The sequence below is a fragment of the Cydia splendana genome, chromosome Z, assembly GCF_910591565.1.
Source record: "Cydia splendana chromosome Z, ilCydSple1.2, whole genome shotgun sequence".
NCBI lineage: Eukaryota > Metazoa > Arthropoda > Insecta > Lepidoptera > Tortricidae > Cydia > Cydia splendana.
Genome location: NC_085987.1, coordinates 40135700 through 40154291, shown reverse-complemented (window position 1 = coordinate 40154291; position 18592 = coordinate 40135700). Strand labels below are relative to the sequence as shown.

Below are 18592 nucleotides of genomic sequence, written 5' to 3'. Positions count from 1 at the left end.
GCCACCTGGAGGAGAAACTTAGAGAAACAGTCGTTAAAAGTACCTTCTTACTTTGACACAGCCAAATGGCGAAATCATATTCAGAGGGCCGGCACCAAATGAAATGGAAAGATGAAAGAATCGAAATAGAAAGTTATGATTTTTTTGTTCTTCTTATAGCAGAAATTGGAATGCTTCTGGATAGCTCTGAAATATAAATATTATCAACTTTGTTATACTATGTTGTTATAAAGGGCTGCTTAGCCGTTAAAATGGTTTGCCGGTTGCGTCCCTGGCTTACCCTGCGCGAAGTCCTACCGACCTTTAAAGCCTAATACAGTAATACACCCCTGCTCTGCGGCGGCATATTTTATTCAAACCCGTCCACGGCGCGCTAAACATATAAACTCGCAATTTTATTCCACGAGGGAGCGTTTGGGACAGAAAATGATAATCGCTTGGTAATACCCACGCGTTCGGCTGCACATTCAGAGAAATATTTGTCCTTCACGTGACAGGTGGAGATGAATAGAATAGAATAGTGAGCAAATAAATTATATTGATAAATTTTGCCGACTAGTAAATAGTCTCATAGAAGGTCAGTCTTGCACGAGGAAAGGCTATTTAATAGTCACGAACACCCGCTTCTTACATTCATCCTTCTTCTAAAATTGAACCTTCCGTTCCGAATGTGGTTTAATTCAATAATTAGATTTTAGACAATTCGTGTACCTATACCTAAACCGCCGCCGCTTCAGTATTGTTATATTATGAAATATTGACATTAGCCTGTAGCTACAGATGTTGGCCGAAGTTTCTGAGGTAGATTCTTTGTATTTGTTAAAAGGCAGCGAACGGAATTATTTACAAAATAACAATCTGTTCCCGGTCGGCAGACAAATGGCCGATTTATTAATTTCCGGATGAAATCGCAAGGGACTGGTTCAGGAAATAAAGGCATTTAAGAGTGGTTTACCACAGATAAAACTTGGTTTCCACTCTCGTTTTTATTACGCGATATCGCGTTTTAATATCGATTGCAAGCACACTTTACGTCTTGTCTTGTATTCACGATAAATCTACATATAGATTTAGAATCTCCTTAAGTAGAACATAGTTTAATTGCTTTTGTGATATTGGTTATAGTTATGTCTATAATGAGCGGGTAATAGGTAGGTAAGCTAGTGGACATGGCCTAGGTTACCGAATGGTGTAAGGAATAAAACAGACACCTTCTCCAGATTACTACTCTTTCTTATCTTAAGGTGCCGTAGGTACAAAGAATTTTGAAGATTCTCTCTAGTGACTTCATCAATTCGAATCCTGATATTTTGACTTTCGCTCGATAGAAAAATCACGAACATAAGTCTAAAACGCACTTTAATTTTTTTTAACAATATTTCACAAAAATATGAAAATGCTTCTCATAATAACACGAACCTACGGGGCCTTAAATACTTAAATACACTGACGTACGTATAGTTTGCAAGCAAGCATTCAGTATATGTTATAGTAAATACATATCACATTGAATAAATGTGCTTCATTGTACTTTAAATTAAACTACTCCGAGGTATATTAATTCAGCTAGCGTATTTTGCATATGATTGCCGAGTCTCAGCGACTCAGCCGTGGCCCAGCAGAGCTCACCTTCCGTCCCCATCTCGTTAAAGGATAAATCCCAGACCTTTTGTCCCCTCGCCAGCGCCTTGGCATCTCGGCAATCCCTCTTACAAATAACCTTCTGAAATACACATTCGCCTTTACGCCGCTGCCCTACAAGCGTTTACGCGAAATTAAACAGTAACTCGGATAAAAGGACCCACAAAAAATGTCAATATACCGGCAACCTTCACCTTAACTCAGAGAAATACCTGTGCACAGAAATATTAAATAACAAATGGCTCTCTTGTTTGTCTTCGGAGTTGTTAATGCGGTACGGTAGTAATAGGCTTCCTTAGCGAATTACTTAATTTCCCAAGTGGAAAACCGAAGTTTTCCTGGTAATGTATTGTAGAGTCCTGTTAAGTTAACTTCTACATCGACTTTGATGTGACTTTGTGTTATATTTTGTCACTGCGAGATTTAAAGGGCATAGATTAGATTTAGATTAGATTTTCTTTATTTCAAGATGAAAATTACACTATAAATTTGCTACATTCGTCAAAATTATGTTTATCTTCTCATCATGATCGTCAAAAATTACATTATATATTTAAAAATAAAATATTAAGATTAATAAAATTATGTCTCCCAATAAGGATCGTCATGTACAAAGAAAAACATGTCAAACAATTGAATATAAACCAAGTTAACATTAAAGTCGATGTCAACATAAATAATTTGTAACTGTCATTAAAATGTCGAATTTAAACATAAAAATATCACAAAAGAACAAAATGTCATGTTTAAAATACAAATCTACAATTTAATAATAAATAAAATTACATATGTTGTTACAAATTCAATTCCATGTACTCATTTACAGAGTACAGAGGGTTATCCAACAAAAGGTTTCTCAATTTGCGCTTAAATGTTTCGTCACACGGCTCATTTCTCAGAGCGGCAGGTAGGTGCTCGTAGTAAGTAGGGCCGATTACTCGTGGGTTCTTTCTTGAAAGTGCCATGCGACGGGGAACTGTTCTCAGACGCCCTGCAGCTCGAAGCAGTTTGCCCGGAAAGTTAATGCGTGCAAATTGGGATATATTCTGTCTTACATATATCAGTACATCGAACAGGTACTGTGAGTAGTGCGTCATTATACGTTGAGAACCAAAAAGCTCTTTACAAGGGTGCCTGTCTTTCACACCGGCAAGTGTACGTATTGCGCGTTTCTGCATTATCAGAACTCTTTTGGCATCTGTTGAATTGCCCCAATACGATACGCTTTATTGCTTGACAGCCTTAAATTCGACCTCGAATGTTACGGCAGCCTGGAGCGAGTGGCGTGCTAACCTTTCCCAATTATGCACTAAGTGTTGAATATGGTATTTACATATGTATATCATATAAACACGCTTGTTGCCCGAGGAGTTGGCAGAGATCGCCTATTGACACAACATCTTATTATTTTCACACCATTTTTAAACACAATCAAATTAAATGTAGTTGAAGTATTTTAAGTGGGGACCCCCGCAAAATTGTAGTTTATATTTTGAATTTTTACACGTTTTAATAGTATATTTTCGAGGGCAGACTAAAAAATACTTAAAAGGTTAAAGTTGGCTCGATAGAAAAAAATCACGAATACATGTCTAATTATCATTTATTTTCAATTGTATATAGTTACCCTGCATACCATAGCTGTATTATTTTAGTATAAAAAAAGCTTGTGATATAGCCGAGGGATTAGACTAGCGAAATTTTAATCAGAAGTTTAATTTCAGAGTTGTTGAGGTAAAACGTTAAAACCCGCACGAGCTTCAGATCTTCCGTCGCAAGTTACGCGTGGCGCGCCTTATTATGTGTTCCTTTCTAATAATATCCTGGCTTTACGCGCCCTTTTAATGGTTTATCTGCTTTATTATCATTGGAACTCAAACGGCCGAATCTGGCCACCTTCACTGTTCCTGTAATTTATTATTTTCCATAAAATCTTCGACAATTGTGTATTGTATTCTAGCTATCTCGTCTATAAAATGAGAAATGAAAGGGAAGGCGATATCTAGGTAAATGGATGTTTCTATACAATGCAAGCGTCAGATTGCGGAATTTAACAAATGGCAAGGACTACTTTGTTGTGTTGGTCACCGAAGCCAAAAAATACTATGTCAATATAATACCCTTACACATTACGACTTTTTGGTCTAGAGTTGCTTGTTGGCATTCCTTCTCCTCCACCATGCCTGCTAGTTTTTAGTTCAAAGTTACTAAAAACTTCACGGTTTCCAGTGGAAACCACATTGTGAAGAACACGGCAGCATTTTGTTGCTAACAAATCATTATCAATTATAAATAGGTAAAGTCAACTTTTATTTATCTTTACTATCTTTCGCCTATAAAGCTAAGTGGAAATATTATTCTATATAAACATTAGCCTGATTGCGTTTTGCTCGCTCTCGGTCCGATTCATTGACATTTTCAACTCCATTTCGGAGTCAGGCGACGCGACGTTTTTATTAAGCACATACTTTCTAGCATTTATGTCAGTCACCGCCCAGAACAACCAACGTACACAGTATACAGCATAACTAGATATATGTACTGTATTACTTGTTGATGAACGTATATAACATCTCGTCCGAATCGATAGCGTTAATTAAAGCTGCAATATGTTGCTTAAGGGGCCCCACGCCAATGACCTTCGATCTGAATCCCTTAGTTTTCTAATGTTTTTTTTGTATCTTATCGTAGTATCAGCAACGGCTTTAAGCAATATATTATCCCATATTTACTTCAAAGTTCATTGTCTTCTAGATATTTGGCATCAAAGTTGAACAATTTTAGGCTAAAAAACTGGTTCTCTGGCCATAACTTTTGTGTTAGTTAGTTTAAAATTAAATTCGTTTAAAAGTCGTTTCGAAACGTCAAAGACGAACCCAAATATGTAGATTACTTACATGTCAGATCCTTCACTGCTGTGAAGGACCTACTAGACATGTGCGCCGCGCCGCCGCGCCGCCGCCGCCGACGATTTTTCCACGACGCCGGTCAAATTTATCGGCGGCGGCGGCGTGGAAAAATCGTCGGCGGCGGCGGCGCGGCGGCGCGGCGCCGATAAATTTGACCGGCGTATAATCGGCGTGGGAAATTTTGATACCTATCGTGTCTTATTCCATGTTGCGTAGTGAGTAGATAGTGTCAGAGTTATAATTTAAAGATCCTTATGCTTTTTCGCTTATTATTTGCCAGTGAAGCAAATTAGCATCATTTTTGTCGTTGCGGTTTAACTGTGATAACGATTTAGCGTTAAATTAAACAAGATCTAGTTTCTGGATTTCAGGTTATTATTTGATATTTTATCACACAGCTTTTTTGTAGAACGCATTTTGTTTTACATCAATAGTCTCTTTATTGTCAATTTAATCAGTGAACTAAAGTCAAGAAAATAGCAGGTTCATATCCTAGGACATAAACATGCAATTTTTTCTTAGAATCTCCAGCAAGCTGTCACCACGATTATAATTGTGTATTATATGATTTCTCGTATGATGCTGGTAACACGCATGAGGGTCATCAATGTCATCATATAAAGAATAAGAATAATATTTATTTCTTTAAAAATATCCAAAATTATAACAATCATAATACACTTAAATAGAACTTAACTAATGTAAGTATAAAAATATTATATATGATAGATATGATTTGATTTATTTATCACATAATACACAATTTCATTTAAAAATACACACGATCAATTCTTAGTAATTTTATGGTGATTATCAGCTTCTTTTACTTAACAATATATATTGCAATCATAATTATAAAAGTCAGGTTAAAGCTTCGTAATAAGCTATACCTAAACAATTATACCTACTTATAGGAACTTAAATCACCAAGTATCATCACTAAGCTAGCAGTAAAGAAAACAAAGTAGACCTTAATATTCCATAAAACGGGACACTTCAAAGTTGAGCGAATCAACCTGCCAGAGGCATTTACTTTCGAAAACGATGACATCTTTATTCTAACATACATTTCTGGTAAACTTCAGTTCAGACAAATGTAAAGTATTCATCATTATTTCGTAACAAATCCTAGGTGAGGCGTAATAAGCGGCTGGGAAAAGTCAATATAGATTTAAGGCAACTTAAATTTTTTTTTTGTGTTTTATTTGTATTTCGCTTACAAAGTAAGTAAAAATACTGCCTAAAATGTAGCGTTATAAAGTATCCTTTTTATTTTAATATTTAAACATACCGTTGGTAACTCGTTAGGTTGGTATTGGTTGGTAATAAATGGTTGCCAAGTGACATATAATTTTCGGCAATAATTTAGAAAACACACATAATATGCTTTGGATAGCCTAGTAAATACTCAGAAGGCTTTAATGTAGACTTACTACAGCCACGTTCTCATGCAGTATCAAAAATTATGCCACGCCGATTTCGCGCCGGTCACGCCGCCGCCGCCGGTCAAAAAATCATCGGACGCCGCCGCCGATGATTTTGCCATCGGCGCACATCTCTAGGACCTACTACTAGATACGAAAAAACTGTTTTTTTAGACAATGTTTAAAAATTTCATAAGAAAAGTATTCATTTCTTTCAAAACCGGTAGATAAAAATGGGAGATAAAAAATTGAAGATCCGATAACCGTGTCTTTATATTTCTATCTGTAGTGTAAAAAAACGAGGTACTATTCAAAACTTGCCAAAAATCGATGAAAACCTCGGGTAGCCCCTTAAAGAGCCGGCGGAAGCGATGTTTACGATAAACGAATAGGTTTTGTAAATAGGTAGATAATATATAATATAGGTTGGTTACTGATCCTCAATCTGCATTAATTTGGTATATACTTCTAAACAATTGGTGGTCTTAAAAATAGGTACAAATTTTGTCGAGATTCACGGCATACGTAATTAAGAAAGCCTTCTTCGATAGGTCGATAAAATAATATATTCCCCCATCAATGTATGGTGAGCCGCGTCTGTACCCCTTTTCTCAAATGACAAGCAGTTAACATTGGCGAAACGAGTTTCCCTTGACCTTTCTCGGTCGCGAGACTGTTTTTATTGTTTCCCGAGACATACTTGAACGTAATTTTAAGTATGACATGTAACTGCTTTCGCTTTTCTCTCTGCGATTAAGCGCTTAATGCGCCGTTGACGTATATCAAGCTGGTACTGCTAAGCTAAGCTACTAGCTAAGGAATGTAATATATCTACGAGTACATTTACTTATACCTGGTTATATTTCTTCATGATTTCTTGTGCCGGAATGGCTATGTAGTTTATCGTTGCAGTGACTAATGCCGCAAGTACACGCATAAAGTCAATTGCAATTCCACTATACTTTGTTTCTAAAGTACTTATCGTTTGTGAGCAGGACGTCGTCCTAAGCAAACTGGTGAACTGCGTTATTGTTCCATACTCGTGATGCGGGCCGCCTCGGCTTGGTTCACTGAATGAATTTGAAAGTAATCCTTCGGCGAAGTAAGCGCCGAATTTCCTCCCAACAGGCTTGTTTAATCTACGTATGCGTCAATCAAGAGCTCGCACGGTCACAGGAATACCTGGGCTGGGAATATCGCCTGCGAGATGGACTACCCGTCCCTCTCTTATTAATACACTTCGAAAAAGATTCAAAGAAACTTACTTGCTTATTCTTATTATACTTATAAACATTAATTATTACAGTACAATAGGTTAGATGACAAGTTTTTATTACCTATCTAAGTAGGAGTCGATATGGGACCCATCGCATTCGTTCTCTCTCTCTGGTCGGTCCCTCATGTCTGAGGATCGTGGTCAGTATCAGGGTTGCATCTAGAGCGGATGATTAGCTTCCACCGGCTTTTGTCCAACGCGTCTTTGACGACCTTGTAGAAAGCAGAGGATGACGAGTCTTTAACTTGATCGGTCCTTCTTATTGGTAATCGACCGCGTGATCTTCGGTTTCCAACCAGTTATTCCAAACTTTTGTCGCCTCTGCGCACTGTGTGTCCGAAATATAAGAGTATGCGTTGTTGGCATACGGTGGATATACGAGTTTTCCCATTGCATTAAAGCAATACAAAAGTTATAAATGACGTCGGACGAGAAAAGCTCCTTACAAAACGGTACTTTATCGTGAGTATCTTGACGTCACGCTTGAGTAGAAGCTGTCTTGAAATATGGGAAACAAGAAAATGGCTATTTTGACGGTGCGGCTGTCCAATTCATTGTGATATATTTATCACAACCATTGTCATCTATTTAACTAGATTTTGTAATAAAATTTGTCATCATCCCTATACTATCACAATTTATATGTCTACTCCAGTAGAGTATTGGTTCTATAAATCGCTTGTATAAGCCAAAGTTTTATTTAGCTGCTCCCAATTCCAATATTGATCGCTTCAAAATACAAGCCTGTGAGGCTTCCCGTGATACAGTGTATAGTGCCCTGCAGCGGTATCATGGTCGCATTTTTATCACCTGTGATGTCATGCGTCACTTTCGCACTTACATACTTGTTAGAACGTGACAGGCATGGTGACAAATGATAAAGAGCCGTCCATCTTAACCCTTCTGAACGACGCCTGTGTCATGCAAATAAAGCACTCTGACCACACAAATTATCATGGCAGCTTACTTACTTTACCTACGTATATCCATTACCCTTTTATTAATAACTTACTGTACGTTCAAACATAAGGAGATGTTTTTATCTATTCGCAACCAAAATTAAGTTGAGTGCGCAGTGTTGTAGAATACTCTTTGTTTAGCATAGTTACTAAACACGGCTCAACAGATTTGATTGTTTTAAAGTTTAACGTAAACATACGGCGTTCGTACTATTTACCGTCAGCTGGGATAGCTTGTTAACCTTAAAACTTAAAAGAGGCTTGATAGGTGTTCATTTTCTAAAACAATAGCAAATTGTTGAAATTATTTAGTGGCATGTTTGAGAAAATGCATTATCCTACACCTTGATCAGTTTAATATCGAACGAGTGAGTTTTAGTAAGCGACTTTTCTTACCGTATGTGTACGTTAGTTCGTCCAATCTCTTGAGCACAAGTATCTCGATTGTTATCCCAGTACTCTAAAAGCTCTCGTGTTAGCCATTGAACCACAGAAACGATCGGAGCGGCTAAACCCCGCTTGTCAACAGCATAAACTTTAGTAAGAGGAGCGGAAATAATGCGATTGTCAGCCTTGGACATGCCAACTAAGAAGGGATTTGTCGCTTTTGTCGAGTTTATAACTAGATATAATAATTTCTGGGATCTTAAGACGGGTCCATCCCGCTATGATCATTTCAAAGTGTAGGCTTAGCTTCGTGCTCGAAATAACTTGCAACTAAAGGTGATCGCACATTTTCATTGCTGGTACAACATTTTGTAACCTATATATATTTATTTTTCTATTTTCGTACTTTTTTCTGTGAAAATATATACACAAAAAATGTGAAATTCTCATACTTTACGTTTATTTTCGTATATATTTTTAATGAAATATACAATAATTACATTACGAAACGAATACATACAAATTGATAAAAAATTTATATAAATAAACTTGTAAACTTTAAAAAAATCTTGAAGAAGGCTGGCCGCATTGCCACGTAGAATGGCAATGCTTATACTGAACGAAATACTGGCCATCAGCCTTATTGGCCATTTATGTAGTTGATAATGTGTACATATATTTTGTGCCAATGACTGTTTAAATCAGATAACATTCTTGGAACAGGATATTCTTTCTTACAAGTTGTTTTACGGCTTATTACGAGCACCCATACGAGTATTAGCCACAATAATATTTCAAAGATTTAAAGTCGCCGTGAAAGCAACTCGTCATGCAGTTTCATGCAACGGCCGACACAGAACTTGATTTTGAAACGACCTTTATGTCGTAAAGGACCTCTAAACTAAAAGCAGCGATACGTTTTACCTTACGAGCCATATTTGCGTAGTGAAAGGTTACTGGCACCGAGAAGAGACTAACCTTTTTTATCTTTTTATCCGCGACCGCCGGTTTGCCCGTTTGTCAAATAAATTACATTTAAAAACACATCTATTTGAACTAATGCTTAGCAGGTGGCGAGGTTCACGGAGCTTTTGTCGAGCAATTAGGTAAAGCAAATGTCGTAAATGTATATGCGCTTATCACGTATATTACATTGAGTTTATATTAGCAAATAAAAAGAAAACGAAAAAGGCACTTATCTCATCCCGCCGAGAAATAAAAATCTCGGTGAGCCCCTATAAATTATGAAACCTCCGTAACGGCGAGTAGGGAATTCTGTGGCTACTTATTTCGACAACAATGGCCGTGTCACTCTGGGCAAATCTACTGTGATTCCGAATGTAATTATGACTTCTGGCCAGCAACGAGTAACTAGGTCATTTGAAGAGTAGAGAGAGAACTCATGACAAAACCGAAGGTGACACTGGGACTGCCTCATCGAATAGGTATATGTTTAGTTAGAACCTTTTTAATGAAGATCTGACGACTACTTATATACGAACAGTACAGTCAGCAATGTTTGACAGATACTTTTGTTAAGGATATAGTTAAATTCGTTTGTTAGCCGTATACCTCGAAATCAAAAAATCCTTGTAGCTTTTCACCTATTCGCGTTTCGCCGCGATCTCAGAATTTCTGAACAGATTTTTTTTCTTGTAGTATGATTTTTGGTCGCCAATTACAATGGTATATAAAATTCATATTATATTTACTATCCTGCCTTTCTTCACTGTAGTCGCTTTTCACCTCAATAGATATTTGTTTGTAATGCGATATTAGATATCGCGATATTTCCTTTAAGCACTATACCTCTATAGTTATGTTTTGTAAATGCATTTCGCACTTGTAGTTTTTCTCCTGGTGATGAGTGTGATATATGTAACCTCGTTGTGCATATCACTGATATGACTAATAAAATAATAGACAATATACGCTGTAACAATGAAGTCAATAAACGACTGTATTTTTATTATATCCCAGTGATATAGCCAATTTTTTTACCATTAATACAATATAATATAACAATATGCGACCCAGGTAAAATGCGACTAAAAATATTTGCGGCTAACTAAATAGACTATTAGTGATACATGCTACATAAAAAATGTCTATTGTTGTAAACATCTATTGAAAATATATGTGGTTGACTAAATAGGCTATGGATAATACATGCTACATCAAAATTTACTACTGTTGTAAAAATATATTACAAATATATGCGAGCAACAAAATATGCCATCGATATGACACTACAAACTACAACAAAATACGCTATCGCGGCGAAACGCGAATAGGTGAAAAGCTACAAGGATTTTTTGATTTCGAGGTATACGACTAACAAACGGTTAAATTTACATACCAGACTTTGAATAAGTAGGTACATATTCATAAATTAGAACATTATAACTATCCTTTTTCACAATCATACATTTTCATTTGTACTATGTATTAAATAATTGAAGTTATCTTTTATAGTATAAAAGTGTGTCGACGTAACACAGAGTGAAAGGGATCTGAAAATATATTGCTGGAGATAAAAACCTGGATTTCGACGCAGATATTTCGAGCTTATAGATGAAATGTGGACCTTTTTCAATATTAAAATTAAACGCGGTTTACCTACGTACTCATATTTAACACACAGTTATATTTACCGAACCAGCATCCCACAGACCATAACGATAACTATATTTGTATTCGTAAGTCTAGTATGTCAAATATACAAATGTTCATGCACATATTCAATAATATTCATGGTGCAATTCGGTATCCAGTTGTACACATAAACAGACCGGTAAATGATTCAACTACAATACTATTTACTTAACCCCCTATGTCATCAATCAAGAAACAGAAACTAACTACAAATAGTAGTTTAAAAAAAAAGCTAATTTTATTACAAATGAGACTTCTTCCTGTTTTTTAAGTTACGTCCATTCATGAAACCTAGGTCGATCTGCGTAAGTTTCACCGATAAGAAGATTTGCTGAATATATTAGGTATTTAACCTTTTCTTGTTTTGGCTTAAAGTCCCGCTAGGTAGGGATGAGGGCGTTTTTTGCGCAGAACGCCGCTACCCCAGTTTATCTCGGTCTTAGAGCTCACCTTCACCTCGGATTATAATTTTTCTCATTTTTTAATCGGCCCTGTAATTTACCGTCGTTTTTGCCCTGTACCGAAAAATATCGCTACTAACAGACTTGAAGTATTTGTTCAAATATACCTATGTACTTACATGTTACCTACGGATTATCAGCAGATATCTAATACCTTTAAACGAGCAAATCTTGTTTATTTATTTATTTATATATACTTACATATATTTCGGCGATCTCGGAAACGGCTCTAACGATTTCGATGAAAGGGTCTAGCAGGCTAAGGAAGGAGAAGTGGCCCCTGTGACGAATATCGGATTTTTATAATGTCATTTATTGGCTATCGTATAATATAGAAACACCTTAACTTTCAGCCCCCTATCTTGAACCGTCACCGAGATAATGTCAAAAACGTCATTTTATGGACACATTTTTCAGTCGTTTTTCTCCTGAACTATATAAGATAGAGCAGTCAAACCAAATCATAGCCACAAAGAATGAGTAGGAGTATAACTCAATTTTTTTTAAATATTTAATTCCCTGAAAAAATAATGATTAAAATGCCAGAGATTTTTTTGGCAGCTCTTTTCAACAAGGATTTGTAAAGGTACACCTATGGAAAAAATCACATAAACTGCAAATAGTATTAGCTACTACCATGCGAAAAATCAATTCAATATAATTGGTGCAACATACTTAAAAAAAATTAAATGTCAACGAAAGCAATAACTATCAAATGAGTTGAGTAACCTTTTTTTACAGCCATGCGTCAAGTTCAAAATAAACACTCTCTGTTGCTAGGCAACGAAATTAAACCTCATTTAAACAGAAAATCTCCTTCAGAATGAAAGACGCCTTTGATAGCTCAACGCTTTCGTTGACATATAATTTTTTAAGTATGTTGCACCAATTATATTGAATTGATTTTTCGCATGGTAGTAGCTAATACTATTTGCAGTTTATGTGATTTTTTCCATAGGTGTAATTTTACAAATACTTGTTGAAAAGAGCTGCCAAAAAATCTCTGGCATTTTAATCATTATTTTTTCAGGGAATTATAGATTTAAAAAAATCTGAGTTATACTCCTACTCATTCTTTGTAGCTATGACTTGGTTTCATTGCTCTACCTTATATAGTTCAGGAGAAAAACGACTTTGAAAAATGTGTCCATAAAATGACGTTTTTGACATTATCTCGGTGACGGTTCAAGATAGGGGGCTGAAAGTTAAGGTGTTTCTATATTATACGATGGCCAACAAATGACATTATAAAAATCCGATATTCGTCACAGGGGCCACTTCTCCTTCCTTAGCCTGCTAGACCCTTTGCTATATGGGGGTTTCGGGGGCGATAAATCGATCTAGCTAGGTCTTATCTCTGGGAAAACGCGCATTTTTGAGTTTTTATATGTTTTTCAAGCAAAGCTCGGTTTACCAGATATTATTAAATAATATAATCAGCCGGTGACTCATAGATGAATACTAAGTGATACTCGCTTATGGAAAGACCTTATTTGAAAGTTGTATCTCCAAGACAATTCGTGATGCGTCGTCATATCTTCTTTGCATACGCCTCTAGGTGTTGCGGAACTCAGATGATGTCAGACTGGCTTCAAATAACTTGTATACAGGAAGGTTGGTTATCTTAAATGAAGTAGGAACTATGAAGATGTTATTACGACGACGCAACGGAGCCACGCTGTTATGTCGTCGCCCAAATTTAATGTTTAAATTGTCTTTGGTTTTTATTTGTAGTTATTTTTTGTTTCCTTGTATTTTCTCTTATTTTGTAGTTTCACGGTGCTTGGTTTTTACTGTAATTCTGTGTCACTTATTTGAGTAATAACTATAATAATATATATTTAATAAATTAGTTACTTACAAAATAATTGTGTAGCAAAAAATACCTTGCATCCTATATACTTTTAAGTTATTTAAGATATAGTTTATGGCAAAATTTTCATTTTTGGTACAAGCTTTCCTCGCTGACTGTACCCTTAACACAATAAGGTTGCGTTGTTTCATCACAGAGTTCCTATGGCCACCTCCTGTCTCCATCATCATCATCATTGAATGAGACAAAGAAAAAAAAATCCCCAGTTTTTCATACAAATTTTGGGTGTCAGTTTTGTAACGGTCCAAACAAAATGTATGGGAAATAGCGTTACAAAACTGAAAGTTTTCTTAGGACACGTTTTCTTTTCTTTTTAAATCGATAGTGTTCGTGATTCTGAGTAGAAATAACCCAAAAGTTATTGGTTTCTAAAAAAATAATGGTACACTTTTAAGTTAAAATATCCGTGTACAAGAAACTCCCCTCTGTAGCAACAAAGAAACGTTTCCGTGTCGAGTCGTTCCCAATTACCCCGAACTTGTATTCGTTAACAAAGTAACTGTAACTATGACCCATTATGTACAACTTGCTAACAGACACCCTTGTTAGTCGAAGTACAATCTGATTTAATATTAAGCAGCTCGATCTGCTCCTGATTTATTTAATGCAATCCACTAATGCGTCGGTATGGCATCAAGAGCACTCACGATTCTGCGTGACGGCAATCTAATTTATTTTATATAAAAATACCGTATTATTAGCGACCGCGCAAAGTAGGAACTTGAAATTCGCGAACAAAGTAAGCGCTCCACTTAACTTCAATCAACTCTAGAAGGGAGAATAAAGTACATAAATCCGCTGTTGTTCCCAATACATAGGCACCTATATTCGAAATCTCGCATCTACCTTAGTCAATAAGGAATCAAAGGCTAATTGTATCGTTGAAATCGTTGTAGATTTAAAACTTACCTGTACTGTTTTAAAATTCAGTTCATATTTACACTTGCGAGTAATGAATCGAGTCCTTCACGTTCACCTTCACTCTCGATTTTATACGATGATTATGTGATTCATATTATGTGAGGATAAAATAAGGTAGAATGGTGAATTACATAACATAGAAATGCTTGCGCATTATAGAGAATCGTGAACATTTTCGTTTCTTTATTCCAATTATGCGATCCGAATTTCGGAATCCAAAATTAACGTCAAAAACTCTTTAGAGCTTATATAGGTATATTTTTATTTAACGCGCCTAAGCTAGTGCATGGATTTATTGAAATCGTTCCTCGAAGGTAAATAGTCTTCACTGGTTCTGTTTATTTTTACGAGCATTCGTACGTGTGAAATAAAAAAATAGTTACTAATTTAATAAAAATATTTCAATTTTTATATGAATGTTATCGCAATATTATTCATTTTATATTTTATGTACCTATTAAGTGCGCTGTACGCGTGGTAAACCGATGTGAAATTTATTAAAGTTAAAATGTCACCTATCTGTTTTTGCTAAGTGGCAGAAGTTCCTCGTACAAAGTGGTAAATAAATAAATCTCAGAAAAAATCGAAATAAGAACTCTTTCAACCTTTACTACAATAATACGTTTTTTTTTTTACTAGGGACAACAATGCACCGACTGCTCCGACAGTGCTGCTCAAGCGCACCAAACATCACAAGGGCAGCATCTACTGCCTGGCGTGGAGCCCGGCGGGAGACCTCCTCGCGACCGGCTCCAACGACAAGACCGTCAAGCTGATGCGGTTCAACAGCCACACCTGCAACCTGGAAGGCCAGGAGGTAAGCAACAAAGCTACTACTGCTTTGACTACAGCCCTGCGCGCGTTACATAAAATTCCGTTTGCAGATACATATTTTTCCTTGTAGGTAATTTGATTCATCAAGATAATAAAGGTATTTAGCACAATCGTCTTAACGACATTCGCACACCCATTGTCTTTGTAAGCACATTACACGTTAATTTCCCAGCCCGACTGCTTCTGATCTTCGAACAACCCCTAAAACTTTACCGAACCGTAATGCGTACCTGTTACTACGAAAACTTGTTAACTCGGGTTACTGAGTAGCGAAGCAAGTTTATATAACTATTTCCTTAAGCAGTGTGAGCCGTGGTTTCTTGTATGCGAATCAGTTTTCAGAGTGTGTGTGTGTGTCCCAACTAGTAATAATCGCATGTAAACACTTAACGATTACATCCACACAAAAATCTAATTGGGTAAATGTGATCGTTTAGTGAACATTTATGTTAGAGCACGCATAAATACTTTTCAAAATGTCTGAGGTAAATCGGACGAGGATTCAAAAGAGCTGCTTTCAAATTTCAACAGTATCAAGTAGCAACGAATAATCAAGTACCTATCTGGGCTAAAAGCGTTATAATGGTCACTTTAACACAGCCAGGCAATGTAACTATGAGGCATTATGCTACCTTTCAGGCGAGGAAGTCAAAGTGGCAATACATTACGTTCGCGACAGCCCCTTTGTTTACCTTGCTATCACTCCACCTACGAAAATTTCGTAGCTTTTACGTTGTTGTACATGAATTTATGCTGCATTTGAACAGATTCATACGATAAAGATAATAACATTTACTCAAGTCTCCCTTTGTTTACTAAGCTTGCCGTCGAGTCAGTACACTTTGCGAGGAAACTTTTCAAATGTAATGTCACTTTAACCCTTTGACTGGGAACACTCCTTTGTGTTCGCACGGACAAATGAACCATGCTCTCGTTCGAGTTTGATAGCTGTTTGTTGGATAGATTTGAACCTCACGTGGAGCGGTCATGCAGTCCCTCGGCTAATTTAAACTTTTGTATCAATGGCCTTGAAACACCCACTTCAATTTAGTAACCCGGCTTCCAATTTCAGGCGAAATACCACAAATGATTTCCGAAATTGAGATGCATCATACCCTACTACTAAAACAAAGACGATGAAGCTTTTACATGTCGAACCAGAATTTATACACCAATGAACTTCAAAATGAATTTTGATACTATTCGAAATATGTATTGCTTTCGAATAAAATATACCTGTTGGAAACGACTTATAAAATAATAATAAAACATATAGTACTTGGCTAAACCCATCGTGTCACACTGTGATTCTACCCCTCATTAAACGCTTTAGGCGACATGTTTTAAGCTAATTGGGTGTCCATTTACAAGCTAGTTTTGAACTCAAATTCAGCACGGAAAGCGCAGCAAGAATTACAGATAGGCATAACATAACTATATGAAGTCGCACGAGTAGCAGTAAAGGCAGGTCCTAGCTGACCAGACGACAAGCCACGCAAGGGTCTGAGTGATTCTGATCATTTATGGATTTTAAACATACATGTTGTTTTTGTTATATTTTGTCAGATAAATATTCTACGAGGGATGAATATGTAGTTCTTATTGAACAACTTTTAACTTGCGAAAAACCTGCTGTCTCATAAATTTCTGCGATACATATGTCAATGTTTTCTATGGGACAACAGATTTTTTAGTACGCGATTTAGTGGTTGGCTCCATAGTAAAAGTTGTTCAGGATGGCCTACATATCCAGCCCTTAAAGTATGGTCAGACATAATAAAAACGCTCTGTGTATTCTTATGATACGCTTGTAGTATGTATTAGGTAGTATGTGCAACCTATAGGTACTTATACTGTTATATTTGCTCGTGAGGTTATAGTACAGTATGATACAAGTACGATAAAAGTAGCAACTCGTGTCGATTTAAAACACTCCCTTCGGTCGTGTTTCAATTTATCGCCACTCGTTGCGAATTCCCTTTTCGCACGAGTACCTATGTACAACGTGTTACAGTTCATATGGCCCTTTAATTTTTCGACATACTTATGCACGAATTGTGCCAATTGCCGAACGAGGGCGGTAAAGTAGCACCATATGTACAGTCACCTGCAATAATATGTTACACAACGAAGGCCACAAAAATATCTGACACGATCTTATTTGTACAGCCGTAAGAGCGTGTCACATATTTTTGCGGCCTTCGAAGAGTAACATATTATTGCAGGTGACTGTACTGTAAATAAACTAACACGCGGTTCGCAATTTGCTCAATTATTGGTAGTGATCGTTAATTAATTTCCGCCCTATCTATTTTGAATGTTTGCCTTGTTAGCAGGTAGCACGTACCACTCGTCAGTGATCATTCTACAAAATTCACGTTACAAAGTTTGTTATACAGAACTCTGTTGCGAACATATGTGTGGTTATCAAAGAGTAGGTACGTATTCTAGCTCCTCAATAAGGCGCCGTTGCCATAAAGTATAGAAAGCGACCTTAATGACAGACGTCACAGGTATCTTTTGCTGAAAACGTTACATACATTATACTAATGCATTGATATAGCCTTTTGTCCGTTGTAGCGCGGGTCAGTGGCTGCTCAGATCTGATACCACTGCCTCAAGCCGTGGCCAGGCTTACGCTATCTCTCATGCCAGAACGAACCGCGAAGAATGACTTATTAGCTGTGAACCGCTGGGTCCCTTCTGCGGAAACGTATCGATGGCCGCCCGTTTGATTTATGTAAGGCGTACAGAGCGAACTGAATGCCATATTGCAATATTGCCATATATTTACGAACGATTACCTATCCTGTATAACAAATATATTTGATATATTAGGGTATATTGAGGAATTTGGACGACCGCTTAACCATACAAATTTAGTCTCCATATTCCTGTTTCAATATTGACACCATGGAAAATATTCTTACACAATGAGCAGTATTTTATACAAATAAGAATATGTCGTGATTGTTGACGTGATTCATTGTTACTCTTGCCAATCCCTATCTATTTGCTACTATCTTTTCCAACTAACACGTTAGTGTTGTAATTAGACGTTTACAAGGAAACATCAACACTAAAATACTTAGGTAGATATTTACACTTGTCCTGCATTAATTTACGAAAATAATCGCTATGAAACTTTGTTACGACAACAATGTAATAAAGTTTCGCGTGACTCGTGTAAAATATCTGTATATGGTTTTACCAATATTTATTTAAACTATCTAAATCGTTAACATATTCTGG

General features: G+C 36.5%; 1 protein-coding gene across 2 annotated transcripts in view; it reads left to right on the top strand.

Moving 5' to 3' along the window:
* Window positions 1-18592, top strand: part of LOC134804046 (WD repeat-containing protein 47) — a 102353-nt gene that overhangs the window by 62519 nt on the left and 21242 nt on the right. For both annotated transcript variants that reach the window (XM_063776925.1, XM_063776926.1), the window contains one exon: window positions 15146-15323. In XM_063776925.1, coding sequence (XP_063632995.1) covers window positions 15146-15323 — 178 coding nt within the window. The remainder of the gene's footprint in view (window positions 1-15145; window positions 15324-18592) is intronic.